General features: G+C 41.1%; 1 protein-coding gene across 17 annotated transcripts in view; it reads left to right on the top strand.

Annotated features, from left to right (window-relative positions):
- Positions 1-16,306, top strand: part of ATG7 (autophagy related 7) — a 274,642-nt gene that overhangs the window by 66,572 nt on the left and 191,764 nt on the right. For 14 of the 17 annotated variants that reach the window (XM_024245298.3, XM_063721876.1, XM_054551709.2 and 11 more), the window contains 3 exons: positions 1,947-2,037; positions 3,417-3,561; positions 9,165-9,323. In XM_024245298.3, the coding sequence (XP_024101066.1) occupies positions 1,947-2,037; positions 3,417-3,561; positions 9,165-9,323 (395 nt within the window). The remainder of the gene's footprint in view (positions 1-1,946; positions 2,038-3,416; positions 3,562-9,164; positions 9,324-16,306) is intronic. The other 3 variants (XM_054551711.2, XM_063721882.1, XM_063721884.1) reach the window with 1 other exon arrangement.

The following is a 16,306-nucleotide window of genomic DNA, read 5'->3' as shown; positions in this document are numbered from 1 at the left end:
TGGCTTCTTGCTGTGAATGATACCCTCAGCCAAATTGGGGCCCAACTAGTTTTCAAGGGTAATTGGCCCTATGGTTTCTCATTGGCCATCCTATCCCAGAAACAAAAGATCCTGTAAAGGAAATCAGTACCTTCTAGGTCCCATAATTATATTGGGCAATACTATTTTTTTAAATGTCAAAAGCTGAAAAGTTTCCCAAGGAAAGGAAAATTGCGATCTTGATAGAAATTCAAAAGTAGGAGAATGGACAAAGAAAACCAGTGTACAGGCCGGGCGTGGTAACTCATGCCTGTAATCCCACCACTTTGGGAGGCCAAGGTGGGTGGAGCACGAGGTCAGGAGATCAAGACCATCCTGGCTAACACGGTAAAGCACCATCTCTACTAAAAGTACAAAAAATTAGCCGGGCATGTTGGCGGGCGCCTGTACTCCCAGCTACTCGGGAGGCCGAGGCAGGAGAATGGCATGAACTCAGGAAGCGGAGCTTGCAGTGAGCCAAAATCGCACCACTGCACTCTAGCCTGGGCGACAGAGCGAGACTCTGTCTCAAAAAAAAAAAAAAAAAAAAAAAAAGGAAAAAAAAAACCAGCGTATAATTAAAAACAAAATTTAAATTCCCTCAGTCCTATACATCTTAACTTCAAGGAGTTTCTGTTCCCGCAGAGTCTGTTGCTTAAGGCAGACAGTGGAGGTGATGCTGGAAGTGCAGGCTGTGGTGGGGTGAATTTCTTGCTTAGGAGTTCAGGCTTTATTGTGAGCAGTGGGAATTAAATGAGAAAGGGACAGTAGCAGAGGTCCTGAGATGTAGGGAGCGCAAGAGAGTGGGATCCACTAGCAAGATTTACAAGGCTGTGGTTCCACCAAGGCAAGCAAAGCTTTCATTAACATGAGAAGGTAGCAGGCATGTTCTGCAAAGCAATTGAGATGTTTAAGAGAATTTTGCAGCAGTAGAATAGAGCAATGTTTCCCTGAATGTGTTCCTTGAGATTGTAATTGGTATACAGGGAAATGAAGGGAGATATGGAGAGCCATGTAAGTTTGGGAAACACAAAGCCAAATCAAATCACGTGGGTTCTATACTGCAGGTTTCTCAGAGCTTTTATCTCCCTCATGTGCAATGTGAATGACCAGGTTTGAGTGGTAGTGGGGGCTGGATATAGAAGATATATACAAGTATAGAAGCATTTCCCAAGTCTGTTTAGCTACAGGATCCTTATCCTCTGAGATTATTGAATAGGACACACTTTGGGAACTGCTAGAATTGGAGTTAATTGGAGTTACAGAGGCTCCCATAGCAGGGATTAAAAGAGGGCAGCGGGGAAGGGAGAAGTCAGGGAAGGGAAAGTTCTGAATGGATAAAGATGAGCTTAAAGGAAAGGGCAGCTTAATCAAATGACAGTCACCTTGGACTGTGATCCATTCACAGGTGCAGTGACAGAAAGGCTGAGCAGAGGGACATGGTAAGGATAGGCAACAGAAGGGACATACTTAATTTAAAGGTTCAAATCCCAATAGGAACCTCAGTGAAGGGGTGCTACAGTTACATTGGCTTGGGTTGCTTAGATAGAGAAGCCTCAGTGAGGTTATACCTACCCCAGATAAGATTGTCTTTTTTTTCTTCTTTTTTTTCAGCAACTTCCAATAACAGTAAAAGTTGAGGCACCTTGGGCCAGAGTTGAGGGCTATTTCAGAAGCTTCTGTACAGGAAAATTGCTTGGGTTTGATGGTCCCTAAAGACTCCCAGTAGTTGAGAAAGATGGAGAGGCAACCGTGGCAAGTCCATAGAAATTCAGGCCCTCAAGTCTCTTTTAGAAAGAAGCAAACCAAAAGCTTGTCAATGCATGGGCCATTATGAATGTCGATCTTTTTTATGTAAGGTTGCTGCTTGATCTGCTTGTTTTTATTCTTCCCTCCTTCATTAAACTTTGTGTTTTATTTGCCTTAAGATTGTCCTAAAGCAGTTGGATGGGAAAAGAACCAGAAAGGAGGCATGGGACCAAGGATGGTGAACCTCAGTGAATGTATGGACCCTAAAAGGTATATTTGGGAAGCTGTTTTCTCCAGTCGGGCTTTTTGTAACCAAGACACACACCAAGTTCTGTCAGGCCAACACAACATTGTGTAATTCAGCCCAGGGGGTGCCAGTCATGCTGCCATGTGTTATTCTGCTCTTTAATTGAAGTTTGATTGGGAGAATTAATATTAACAATGCATATCCTGAAGGGCACACTGTTCATCTGTTCTAGACATTCTAAATTTTGTTCTTGTTTCAAGCTCATGCTCTCAGACCACCAGCATACCTGTACTGTCTTTCAGTCCTTTATGCGTTGTCCTCTAGCTTGGTCCTATTGGCCCACTCCCCCCCGCCCCCCGCCCCGCCCCAGACGGAGTCTTGCTCCGTGCAGGCTGGAATACAATAGCGCGATCTCTGCTCACTGCAACCTCTGCCTCCTGGGTTCAAGCGATTCTCCTGCCTCAGCCTCCTGAGTAGCTGGGATTACAGGCACATGCCACCATGCCCTGCTAATTTTTTGTATTTTAGTAGAGACAGGGTTTCACTGTGTTGCCCAGGCTGGTCTCGAACTCCTGACCTCGTGATCCACCTGCCTCGGCCTCTCAAAGTTCTGGGATTACAGGCATGAGCCACCATGCCCAGCCCTTATTGGCCCACCTTGAAGGATATTAGAAGAATTATTTCATGGAAACCAGTATTGTGTTTAAGGACAAATCTGAGTGCACTCTTTTTTTTTTTTTTTTTGAGACAGAGTCTCGCTCCTGTTGCCCAAGCTGGAGTGCAGTGGCATGATCTCGGCTCACTGCAACCTCTGCCTCCCGGGTTCAAGCAAATCTCCTGCCTCAGCCTCCTAAGTAGCTGGGATTACAGGCGCCTGCCACCACACCCAGCTAATTTTTGTAATTTTAGTAGAGACAGGGTTTTACCATGTTGGCTAGGCTGGTCTCAAACTTCTGACCTCAGGTGATCCGCCCGCTTTGGCCTCCCAAAGCGCTGGGATTACAGGCATGAGCCACTGTGCCTGGCCTGAGCGCACTCTTTATTAAGGAGATATGGGAGAAATTTCTGTTTTCAGTACTAGGAGAAACTTTCCTCTTAATCAGATGGTGTGTTTTTATTCATGGACACCATGATTCCTATAACTGGTCATGCTCTTCCCTTTTCACCTTGGCTGCTGGAACTCAGTATCAAATTTGTGGCCCCCTCATTGCAGAGGACTCCAACAGCATGCTGCTGGGTGGGAAGCTTTCTCCTCCCTGCTTACCCTCCAGTTTCATTTTCTTTTTCCTTTGATCCCAATTTCCTTATTATTTCTTATTTTCTCGCATAGCCACTTGAAATCTTTCAGAACAAGATTATTGCACAAAGGAGTGACTGAATAAGTAAATCTCTCCTTTTCTAGGTTAGCTGAGTCATCAGTGGATCTAAATCTCAAACTGATGTGTTGGAGATTGGTTCCTACTTTAGACTTGGAGAAGGTTGTGTCTGTCAAGTGTCTGCTGCTTGGAGCTGGCACCTTGGGTTGCAATGTAGCTAGGACGTTGATGGTAAGTCGGAGGTGGGGGGTGCAAATGGCACCTTTGAAGTTGTAGCTTCTCTTCTTGTTTTACTCTTCATGATTGCCTTCCATCTCCCAGCTCCCCATCCCCTCCATCTCTCCCTCCCTTCCTTTTTCCTTTTCTTATCTTTTTAAGTGTAAAAGAAATACAAGCTTTCATCATCAGATAGAAACAGAAAGTCCTCCACACCCATCGCAAGTCCCATTTCCTATTAAGCAGACTTTGTAGATTAGTATGCACCCTTTTTCCCAGATGTTATTGTAGACATATCTAAATACAGAGAAATCAGTATCTTTGCTGATATTTATTTGTATTTATAAAGATTAGATCATAGCATACTATCTATAACAGGTTTTTATTTTTAACTACATAGAAAAATGACTGTGGCTACCTTTCTGTGTTTCCATAGTATGTATATGTGGTATTTTGTTGTATGACTATGTTCTTTATTTAATCAGTTTCAGATTACTTTCTATTTTTTTCTATTAGATACTGTTCTCTATTAGAGAACATTCTTATACTTGTATGTTTATATATCCATAGGATTTTTTTTTTAGGAAAAAAGCCCTAGACATAGAATTGCTATGTTAGAGATAGTATAGAATTTGAATGTCAGTATTTTATATATTTGTTTGTCATTAATTTTTTTTTTTTTGAGACAAAGTCTCACTCTGTCACCCAGGCTGTAGTGCAGTGGCATGATCTCAGCTCACTGCAACCTCCACCTCCTGAGTTCAGCGATTCTCCTGCCTCAACTTCCCGAGTAGCTGGGACTACAGGTGTGCACCATTACACTTGGCTAATTTTTGTATTTTTAGTAGAGATGGGGTTTCACCATGTTGTCCAGGCTGGTCTCGAATTCTTGCCCTCAAGTGATCCGCCTGCCTTGGCCTCCTAAAGTGCTGGGTTTACAGGTGTGAGCCACCGTGCCTGGCCAAAAATTTTTTTCAAATGAAATTGCCTTTCAAAAATGTTACACATATGAGACACAGAACTTTTTTTCCACGCTCTTGCCAAAATTGGATATATCAACTTTTGAAATCTCAGTCAGTTAAGTAACATTTATTGTTTGAATTTGTGTTTCTTTAATTAGCAAGGGTGAGTTTAATTTTATTTCTTTTGGGAGTTTTATTTCTTTTATTCATGTTCTTTGGGTTGTGTCTTTTATTGATTTAGAGTTCTTTTTATTGGGGCAATTAACCTTTTTTTTGTAATATGATGCAAGTATTTTTCTCAGTTTATCTAAGGTGTCTTTAGCCATATAAAAGTTTTTTTCAGCTTTATGTTATTATATGTGTCAGTCTTTTCCTTTGTGGCTTATGGAACTCTTGTTTTTACGTTAGAGCTTTATGAATGTGGAAATTTTTTGGTTACATGATAAGGGGTAAAGATCTAGCTACTTTTGCACAAAATGGATTGTTAGTTGTTTTAATGGCATTTATTCAGTAATCTAAATCATCATTTTTCTGTCTTTATCAAATGCTAAACCCCCTTCTATACCTGAGTCTCTTTATGGATTCTCTATTTTGACTCATTGATCTATTTTTTTATTCCTATATTCATACTCACTGTTTTAGTTGAAATTACAATGAATTTATGGATAAATTAGAAGGGATTGATGTATTTTTATGACATTCATCCTTAGTTCTGGGAGCATGGTGTATCTCTTAATTAGATCATCTTTGTCTTTCAGTAGCATTTTCTTTATATAGGCCTTGCATGTATCTAATTGAGTTTAAATATGGTATTTCTACATATTTAATGATGTTTTTTCCTTTAGAGATACTTTCTCCCATTAAACTTTCCAGTTGACTGTTACTGGGATATAGGAAAAATAGTGAATTTTGCATATTTATCTTTGGCCATCTTTCTAAACTCTCTTAGTTCTAAGAGTTTTTTGATTCTTTTGTAGCTTAATAGTATTCCTCACCAACACTTATATCTTTCTTTTCCTTGTCTTATAAGATTGGCTAGAACTCCACAGTAATGTAGAAGAATGGCAGTGAGAGTTGATATCTTTGTTTTATTGCTGACTTTAATGAGAGTGCCTCTTGTTTTTACCTTTAATTTTGATGTTGGTTTCTGGTAAGTGTTCTTTGTAATTTAAAGAGCTGATTTCTGTTTCTGCACGTTTATATCAGAAATGTTGAGCTTTATCAACTACGTTTATCAAGACAAAGTATTCTAATGTTGAGCATTCCTAGAATAAACCCTATTTGTACGTGGTATCTTATTCTTCTCATATACTCTTGAATTCAATTAGTAATGTTTTGTTTTTAAATGTTACATCTCGGCCGGGCATGGTGGCTCACACCTGCAATCCCAGCAGTTGGGGAGGCCAAGGTGGGTGGATCGTTTGAGCTCAGGAGTTCGAGACCAGCCTGGACAACATGGTGAAACCCCATCTCTACAAAAAAAAATATAAACATTAGCCAGGCTGTAGTGGCGTGTGCCTGTAGTTGCAGCTGCTTGGGAGCTGAGATGGGAGGATTGCCTCAGACCAGGAGGTTGAGGCTGTAGTGAGCCAAGATCGTGCCACTGCTCTCCAGCCTGGGTGATAAAGCAAGACACTGTCTCAATCAACCGATCAATTAATAAATTTTACATCTCACTTCATAAGTCAAATTGGTTTATAGTCATGTTATTCCTTGTTCTATCTTTGTATATTTTATAGCTACATTATGCTAGCTTTATAAAATAAACTTAAAACGTTCTGCCTTTTTCTAAGCTCCAGAACAGTTTAAATAATGAATTATCTGTTCCTTGATGGTTAGGTAAAATTCAGTTATAAATCCGTCTGGGCCTGATGCATTTAAGAATTTTGTTGGACCGGGCACGGTGGCTCACGCCTGTAATCCCAGCACTTTGGGAGGCCGAGGCGGGTGGATCACGAGGTCAGGAGATCGAGACCATCCTGGAGAACATGGTTGAAACCCCGTCTCTACTAAAAATACAAAAAAAATTAGCCGGGTGTGGTGGCAGGCACCTGTGGTCCTAGCTACTCGGGAGGCTGAGGCAGGAGAATGGCATGAGCCCAGGAGGTGGAGCTTGCAGTGAGCGGAGATAGCGCCACTGCACTTCAGCTGGGTGACAGAGCAGGACTCTGTCTCAAAAAAAAAAAAAAAAAAAAAGAATTTTGTTGGTTGGGGCAGTAGGGGTGGTGGGAATCTTTGTAAACTTTTACAGATGTTTCTGTGTTGACTCACCTTTTTAGATTTTGTACTGCTTTTCTAGCTTTAAAAATTAATTGACATACATATGGTATTCTCTTATTTTTTAAATCTTCCTTTTATCTTTTAAAAAATCTTTTCATATTCCTAATGTTGTATATTTGTGTTTTCTCTTTTTTTCTCATATTCAGCCTTGCTAGAGAGGCTTGTCTATTTATCAGTTTTTTTTGAGCATTACTTTATTTATTCTATAATTTTTGTTTTCTATCTCATTTTGCTTTCAGATCCGTAAATATCTACTTTTATCTTTATTAATTTTTTCCTCCTTCTGTGGAATTTATTTTACTGTCTTTTTCTAGGTTCTTGAATTTTTAGATGCTTAGATTTTCCTAACATTTTTCAAAATTTCAAAGTCAACATAAAACCATTATAGAAAATATAAAAGTCATAAAGCAGGAAAGAAGACACTCATTTTCCTACCACTTTTTCACTTGTCACATTTCAGTGTTTAATATGTATTTTAACATTTTATTAGATATATAATAATGTCCTTTGCTGTTACCAATTAACATGTCATTAAAAATGATGCCTGTCTATGAGGCCTTTTTATTTTTTGAGACAGGATCTGGCTTTGTTGCCCAGGCTGGACTGGACCTTGTGATCTTCCCACCTTGGCCTCCCGAGTAGTCGGGACTGCATGAGTTCACTGCAATGTCTGCTAAAGCTTTATGACTGTAGAATATGCCTTCTGATATGATGAAACATAACTTACTGAACCCTTCTCCTAATGTTCAGCATTAACATTGTTTCCAGTTTTTTAAAATTGTAAATCGTGCTGCAAAGAACATCTTTGTGACTGCATCTTGGTCAGTATGTGAGATTATTTCTTAGGATAAATTGCTGGAAATAGGTCATAGGATATGGGTATTCTTAAGATTCTAGAAACATACTGCCAAATTGCTTTCCAGAAAGATTAGACCACTTTAACATTCTCAATCAGTAGGATGATTTTCTCCCTACCACATCCTCACCAGCATTGAGTATTGTGATTTTCTTTAATCTTTGCAGATTAGCCATTTAAACTGTGTAGCATTCCAGGAAACCAAAAGTTAAGTGTGTGAAAATACACCTGCATGTGACTAACCTATGGCATGTTTGTAATGTATCTGGCTTTCTTCCCACTACCCAGCATGTTCCCAGACTGCCTTCCTTGCTATCCACTCATCAGTTGCTTTAAGGAATGCAAAACTACTTCAGAAATAAACATTCCCAAAGCAAGCACAAGTGACTTTATTCTCCCTCCATGGTAGGTTGCTTAGATGATGAAAATAATTTACAAAACTGTTTGGGTAGACCAAAAGGTTACCACTGGGCTTCAAAACAGCCAGTCTAACCTATGCCTATGAAAGGCAGATTCTGGCCTGTCGTTCTCAGCACGGAAAACGAATCTTGGGTCCTCGTTGGCTGGATCTCTGAAACCTTCAATCTAATTGAGTCTCTCAGTTTCTAATGGAAAGATATTGAAATAAGAGAGAGCAGAATCTTAACCTTGTAGCCAGTCATGGCAGGACATCTCTTAGGTCACTATGTTTATTTATGATCTACTAAAATATACCCACTGTACCCTACCCCAAGAAGTAGGCAACTTCATTTGGTTGCACCTCTGAAGAGCTCATTCATTCCCACAATTAACCAGATGTATCCCTTAGGCAAATCACTTATCTTTCCTGGGCAACAGTTTCCATATCTGTAAAACAAAGTAATTGGACTAAGGATTTTAGAGATCTCATCTACCTTTAAAATCATATGGTTTTATAAAACTGTTATAGGAGACATAATTGAAGCCTATAAAACCATGAAAACTATTTCTAAGAATAGACTTGTTCCCTAAATTCCAGATTATTAATAAGGCTTTGCCTCTTGAAGAAATGGTACAAAATGTTCTAAAATATCATACAGTGGGAAATAATTTGTGAGTCATTTTTTGGAGGAGTTCATTCAGGCTTTAAATGAGCTTCAAGAGTAGTTGTTATTTGTACTTAATTATTCGTTAAGGGAAATCAAGGACATTTAGCGGCTATTGCTAATCTTTTTAAAACAACAACATAGACAATTCTTATGGGATTCACCTCCAAATCTTTGGTGACACTGTCAAAAATAATGAATTATTAGTCTGTCCCACTTGACATTTTTTAGTCTCATTACAGGAAACCAGGCGCTGAGTATATAATTATGTCGTTTTTTAAGGAAAGTCAACATTCTGTTTATCATAACCTGAATTTGCACAATTCAGTTTCTGAAGTTTCTTGTATTTTGAGGTTCCCAAGCTTCTCCAAACCAATATTTTTTTTGAGATTTCAAGAGACAGCACCCTGTGAAATGTTCATCAGAAACACACCATGATCTCCTGTTTCCACACAGGGTTGGGGCGTGAGACACATCACATTTGTGGACAATGCCAAGATCTCCTACTCCAATCCTGTGAGGCAGCCTCTCTATGAGTTTGAAGATTGCCTAGGGGGTGGTAAGCCCAAGGCTCTGGCTGCAGCGGACCGGCTCCAGAAAATATTCCCCGGTGTGGTATGTTGATACTTTTGCAGAGGTTTTCTGTTATATCTATAAATGTTTAAGTCTTGGGAAATGAGGCCCTGTGGCATTGAAGAAAGAGAGTCAGATATCTGTCACTTTCTACTAGCCACTCGCTATGTGGCTGAGCCTCTGTTTCCTCATCTCAGAGAGGGATAAAAAAACATAACCAGGCCAGGCATGGTGGCTCATACCTGCAATCCCAGTGTGTCCGGAGTTGGTTCTTTCAGTGCGTCCTTGGTCTTGCTGACTTCAAGAATGAAGCCGCGGACCTTCATGGTGAGTGTTACAGCTCTTAAAGATGGTGTGTCCGGAGGTTGTTCCTTCAGATGTGTCTGGAGTTTCTTCCTTCCGGTGGGTTCGTGGGGTTCCTTCTGGTGGGTCCTTGGTCTTGCTGACTTCAAGAATGGAGCTGCAGACCTTCGCAGTGAGTGTTACAGCTCTTAAAGATGATGTGTCTGGAGTTTGTTCCTTCAGATGTGTCTGAAGTTGGGTGGGTTCGTAGTCTCGCTGACTTCAAGAATGAAGCCACGGACGTTCGCGTGTTACAGCTCTTAAAGGTGGTGCAGACCCAAAGAGTGAGCAGCAGCAAGATTTATTGTGAAGAGTGAAAGTACAAAGCTTCCACAGTGTGGAAGGGGACCCAAGCGGGTTGCCACTGCTGGCTGGGGGGACCCAAGTGGGTTGCCACTGCTGGCTGGGGTGGCCAGTTTTTATTCCCTGATTTGTCCCCGCCCACGTCCTACTGATTGGTCCATTTTACGGGGTGCTGATTGGTCCGTTTTACAGAGTGCTGATTGGTGCGTTTACAGATCTTTAGCTAGACACAGAGCGCTGACTGGTGCCTTTTTACAGAGTGCTGATTGGTGCATTTACAATCCTTTGGCTAGACATAGAGCACTGATTGGTATGTTTTTACAGAGTGCTGATTGGTGCGTTTACAATCCCCCAGCTAGACACAGCACTGACTGGTGAGTTTTTACAGAGTGCTGATTGATGTGTTTACAATCCTCTAGCTAGACACAGAGCGCTGATTGATGGGTTTTTACAGAGTGCTGATTGGTGCGTTTACAGTCCTCTAGCTAGACACAGAGCGCTGATTGGTGCATTTTTACAGAGTGCTGATTGGTGCATTTACAATCTTCTAGCTAGACAGAAAAGTTCTCAAGTCCCCACTCGACCCAGGAAGTCCAGCTGGTTTCACCTCTCACTAGCACTTTGGGAGGAGCCCAGGGGTTTGAGACCAGCCTGGGCAACATAGTGAGACTCTATCTCTTTAAAATAAAATTAGCCAGGTGTGGTGGTGGTGTGCATCTGTAGTCCCAGCTACACTAGTGGCTGAAACAAAAGGATTGCTTGAGCCTGGGAAGTCAAGGCTGCAGATTTTGAGCTGTGATAATGCCATTGCACTCAAGCCTCAGTGACAAAGCAAAACCCTGTCTAAATAATAATAATAATAAATAATCTGTCTCACATATTCTTGTGAAAACGAAATGAGGAATGTATGAATAAATATTTTGTAAGTTGCAAAGCATTATGAGTTTAAGTGAGGAATTTAGGAGTATATATATTTTTATATCCTGCCTGGTTCCAAAGAGATTTACAGTGGCTCAGATCTAAGGTGTTATTTTTCCTCCATCAACAGGATACTTGGTAGTTACTTAGTACAGGTTTATGAAATTAAATTGAATGCAAGTCTTCATGCAGAAGAAAGATTGGGCTGAAAGTTTAGCTTTTTGCTCTAGCTGCTTCTGGTTTTTGAGTTATATCATTAGAAATACCAGATAACAAGAGAAAAGTCATTCAGCTCCTTTCATTTAAAATCTTGACAGTTTTCTTTTTTTAAGGTCAACCAGCAAATGATATCCTGCCTCTTGAAAACTTAATCATTTTATCTGACAGGAGTTAGATTAGGTGTCTCCAAAGCATTTGCTTATACTTAAAGGGCCAGAAGAGGGTCTCAGTTCTAACAAAACAAACAAACACACAAACAAACAAACAAACCCACTTTCTCAAAGTTTCTCTCTTTAGTCACTTTGTATTAGATTCATCCATTTTAAAAATCTTTGCTTTAGAAGCATTGTTAATGTTTTCGTCCATTTCACTAGAGTCCCTGAGGAACATCATTTATTGGGTTTAACAGTATTAATTGACCACCCACTATGTAGCCAGCTATGTGCTAAATGCTGAAAAAAATAAGAATAAGTTGCAACCCTGTCATTGAGGAGGCATATTAGTTAGATTTCTGCTGTGACAATATTGCATGTCACGCAATCCCAAAATCTCAGTGGCTTACAGTTGCAAACATTTATTTAATGTTCATGGGTGTGCAGGTTGGCTGTGGTTCAGCTGTGTCACCAGGCTGAACTTACTCAATAAGCCACATAAATTCGAGTCAGGTTCCAGTCCATTGTATGTGTTATTTTCAAAATCTAGGCTAAAGGAGGAACAGTCATTTGGGTCCTACTCTTCCTATGGTAGAAGGTTTAAGCTTAAAAGGGTTGGTGATTATTATGCCTTAAAGTCTTAGCTCAACAATGGTACAGTGTGATGTCTTCCATTTCTGTTACCAAAGCAAGTCACAGGACCAAGCCCAAAGTCAATGACGTTAGTCAATGTACTCTTCCTGGTAGGAGGTCTTGCAAAGGTCATGTTGCAAAGAGTGAGGATATATAATATTACTAGAGGGAGGAGGTGCCTAGTTGGGAAGAATAATACAGTCTAGGCTGCGCACAGTGGCTGAAGCTTGGAAACCCAGTGCTTTGGGAGGCTGAAGTGGGAGGAGATCGTTTAAGGCCAGAAGTTCGAGACCAGCCTGGGCAACCTAGTGAGACCCTAGCCACCCCCCCCGCAAAAAAAGGGAATAATCCAATCTATCATTGGAGAGTATTATGAACTCCCTTTAGGACCCAGACAGACCTGGCTTTGAACCTGAGCTCTGTCACTTATTAGATGCCTGAAATTTTTGTTTACCCAAATCCTAGTCATTGTCAGTGACCCAATACAATTCCCCCTTCCCACTGTTTATTTGTTTAGTTGCTCTATTACTTACTTGTGTGTCAGGTAGTGTATTTAAGACCTCCCGTGTTCCAGGGACAGGGGAACTAGACAGACATGTGGAGCTTAAAGTCTAGTGGGGGATGGTCATTAACAAATAATTTCACAAATACTTATCATTGTAATACATGCAGGAAGCAGGAGCTCAGTTGCCATGAGAATATATAACAGGTAGGCCTGACCTAGATGAGGGGTGGACTGGGAAGACTTGAGGAAACAAACCCCTGAAGGATGAGTGGGAGTTAGCTAGATTGAGGGTAGCAGAGCTGTCTGTGCAAATGCCTGAGGTAGGATGAGCATGGTACTTTTGTGGAACCGAAAGAAAACCAGGGTGGCTGCAACATAGACGTCAAAGAAGATGAGGAGGAAGAGAAGGCTGAGGTGGGAGCAAGGGCCGCCATGCTGGGCCTGAGAGAGCAAGTCCAACTGTTCTTGGAAACAGCCCCCTGGCATCGAGCCTCTTCCTTCACACTTATATTGTGTTACTGTGTTTTCCCTGTTGGACTATTAAGTCCCTCAGGCCACGGTCCAAGTCTTTTATACTTTTATCCTTCATGTCTTATAAATAATAGTAGGTAATATACACAACCCATCAAAGTACTGGTGTAATTAATCACATTCATGAAAAATACTTGTGAAACTATTTAACTTATTGGTTAGCTACCCTTAAGGGGCTTTCCTTATATGCTTGATTTAGTGTAGTTTCTTTTTTTTTTTTTTTTTTTTAATTGTACTTTAAGTTCTAGGGTACATGTGCACAACGTGCAGGTTTGTTACATATGTATACATGTGCCATGTTGGTGTGCTGCACCCATTAACTCGTCATTTACATTAGGTATATATCCTAATGCTATCCCTCCCCCCTCCCTCCACCCCACGACAGGCCCCGGTGTGTGATGTTCCCCATCCTGTGTCCAAGTGTTCTCATTGTTCAATTCCCACCTATGAGTGAGAACATGCGGTGTTTGGTTTTCTGTCCTTGTGATAGTTTGCTCAGAATGATGGTTTCCAGCTTCATCCATGTGCCTACAAAGGACATGAACTCATCTTTCCTTATGGCTGCATAGTATTCCAAGGTGTATATGTGCCACATTTTCTTAATCCAGTCTATCATTGGTGGACATTTGGATTGGTTCCAAGTCTTTGCTATTGTGAATAGTGCCGCAGTAAACATACATGTGCATGTGTCTTTATAGCAGCATGATTTATAATCCTGTGGGTATATACCCAGTAATGGGATGGTTGGGTCAAATAGTATTTCTAGTTCTAGATCCTTGAGGAATCGCCACACGGTCTTCCACAATGGTTGAACTAGTTTACAGTCCCACCAACAGTGTAAAAGTGTTCCCATTTCTCCACATCCTCTCCAGCACCTGTTGTTTCCTGACTTTTTAATGATCACCATTCTAACTTGTCTGAGATGGTATCTCATTGGATTTAGTATAGTTTCTTCATTCAACAGATACTTATTCATTACCTTCCTTCTACCAGGCCATGGAGAAAAGGCTTGACCTAAGTAAACAAGACATGGTTCTGCCCTCATAGAGCTTATATTTTATTGAATTATAATTGAAATACTAAATGCTAAAAAAGGATAAGTAGACATTGCTCAGGAAATATAGAAGAGCAGGACCTGGACAAGTGTGGGGCATGTGCCAGGGAAAGCCTTCTTAAGGAAGTAATATTTGGTCTAAGCTCTGAAGGAATTAATCAGAAGGGGTCTTGGGGAGGGAGGCAAGGACCAGAGAGTGGTGGGAAAGGCCAGGGGCCAGGAGGAGCATTCCAAGGAAGAAAATTGGTCTTTTGAAGGTAAGAACTGTGTTAAATGCAGACTTCCTAGATATTTGCTTACCTGGAAAAGTTAGAAAGATTGGTTTTATTAATGCAAGATTATCTAATTTGGGGTATTCCTTACTTGTTAAGTTATTGCAAGATTCTAATCTCAGTGCTTGAAGTCGATTGACATTTGACTTGGAAAAGAAAAAAATAATGGGTGATAGACCCTTTAAAAATGTTTAAATTTTGGGTCAGGCACAGTGGCTGATGCCTGTAATCCCAGCACTTTGGGAGGCTGAGGCGGGCGGATCACGAGGTCAAGAGATCGAGACCATCCTGGCCAACATGGTGAAACCCTGTCTCTACTAAAAATACAAAAATTAGCTGGGTGTGGTGGCGTGCACCTGTAGTCCCAGCTACTCAGGAGGCTGAGCAGGAGAATCATTTGAATTGGGAGGTGGAGGTTGCAGTAAGCTGAGATCGCACCACTGCACTCCAGCCTGGCGACAGAGCGAGACTCTATCTCAAAAAAAAAGAAAAAAGAAAAAGTTTAAATTTTGAAATAGTAAATTCATAGGAAGTGATTTGATTTGGATGTTTGTCCTGTCCAAATCTCATGTTGAATTGTGATCCTCACTGTTGGAGGTGGGGCCTGGTGGGAGGTGTTTGGGTCATGGAGGTGGATCCCTCATGAATGGCTTGGTGCCCTCTCCACATTAATGAGTGAGTTCTCGACCTCTTAGTTCACGTGAGTGACAGCTAGTTGTTTGAAAGAGCCTGACATCTCTCTTGTTCCCTCCCTTGCCATGTGATGCATCTAATCCCCCTTCGCCTTTCACCATGAGTAGAAGCTTCCCTCATCAGAAGCAAATGCCAGCACTATACTTCTCATACAACCTGGAGAACCATAAGCCAACTAAACCTCTTTTCATTTAATTGCCTCAAATATTCCTTTATAGCAGTGTGAAATGGACTAACACAGGAAATACAAAGAAGTGTACCAGGAGGTCATGAGCACCCTTTACCCTGCTTCTCCTGGGTGACAGACCTTAAGGACAGGGTGGTTTCACTGGATAGCTGGCCTGAAAAACCTTAAACACTCCCTCAGAACTAGAGTTTGACTTTTGTTTTTTGCTTTAAAATATATTTATCCCAGACTAACCGTATTCTGGCCCCAGACCTTCCAGTATGTCAAATGTCAGCTCATAAGAAACCCTTGCATTTTATCTGCATGGTATTCTTTCACTAATTCCTTCTCTTCTACTCCAGGACATAGGTGTCACATTGACCCTTCCTTTCCAGGTGCCTTTGAAAAAGCTATGATAAAATTACATGAAAAGAACTGATCTGCTACAAATATCACACCTGATCCTGGGGAAGAGTAAATTGAATAAGAAAACAACTGATCTTTTATAAATCAAATAGCTATTTGAGGCAATAAGATGTCAGATTATGAGGCCAGGCGCAGTTGCTAACGCCTGTAATCCCAGTGCTTTGGGAGTCTGAGGCAGGTGGATCATGAAGTCAAGAGATTGAGACCTATCCTGGCCAACATGGTGAAACCCCGTCTCTACTAAAAATACAAAAATTCGCTGGGCTAAAAATTAGTCTCAGCTACTTGGGAGGCTGAAGCAGGAGAATTGCTTGAACAGGGGTTGCAGTGAGCCGAGATCACGCCACTGCACTCCAGCCTGGCGACAGAGCGAGACTCTGTCTCACCAAAAAAAAAAAAAAAAAAAAAAAGATGTTGGATTATGGAGCCACACTTGAGGTTTTAAAACCCAAATTTGGACATCTGCTTCAACCCTGATGAGTAGTGGATACTGGACTAGCTCTGCCACCATAAACAATTACACACTGGGACAAAATACGTAAAATGACTCTTTTCAGACAGTGAACGGTAGGTAGTGAAAGACTGTGGTCATAGGTAGTGAAAGACTGTGGTCCCAGACAGAGGGAAGGAAAAATTTGTCAGCTTATTACATGAAGGCACTTTCTGGCCCATGCCATAGCCCGTGGGAGCCCAGGGAGATGCTCTTGGTCTCGGTGAGCTGAAGAAACAACCAGAGTTCAAAGCAGCTGAGGTGGCTGGAATTTGCAGGACATAGTACCAGAAATGAGGGAGCTATGCACAGGAGTGCCTC

This window comes from Pongo abelii, chromosome 2 (assembly GCF_028885655.2).
Source record: "Pongo abelii isolate AG06213 chromosome 2, NHGRI_mPonAbe1-v2.0_pri, whole genome shotgun sequence".
In the NCBI taxonomy this organism is placed as follows: Eukaryota; Metazoa; Chordata; class Mammalia; order Primates; family Hominidae; genus Pongo; species Pongo abelii.
The sequence above is the reverse complement of the archived record's forward strand: the minus strand, read 5'-3'. Positions and strand labels throughout refer to the sequence as shown.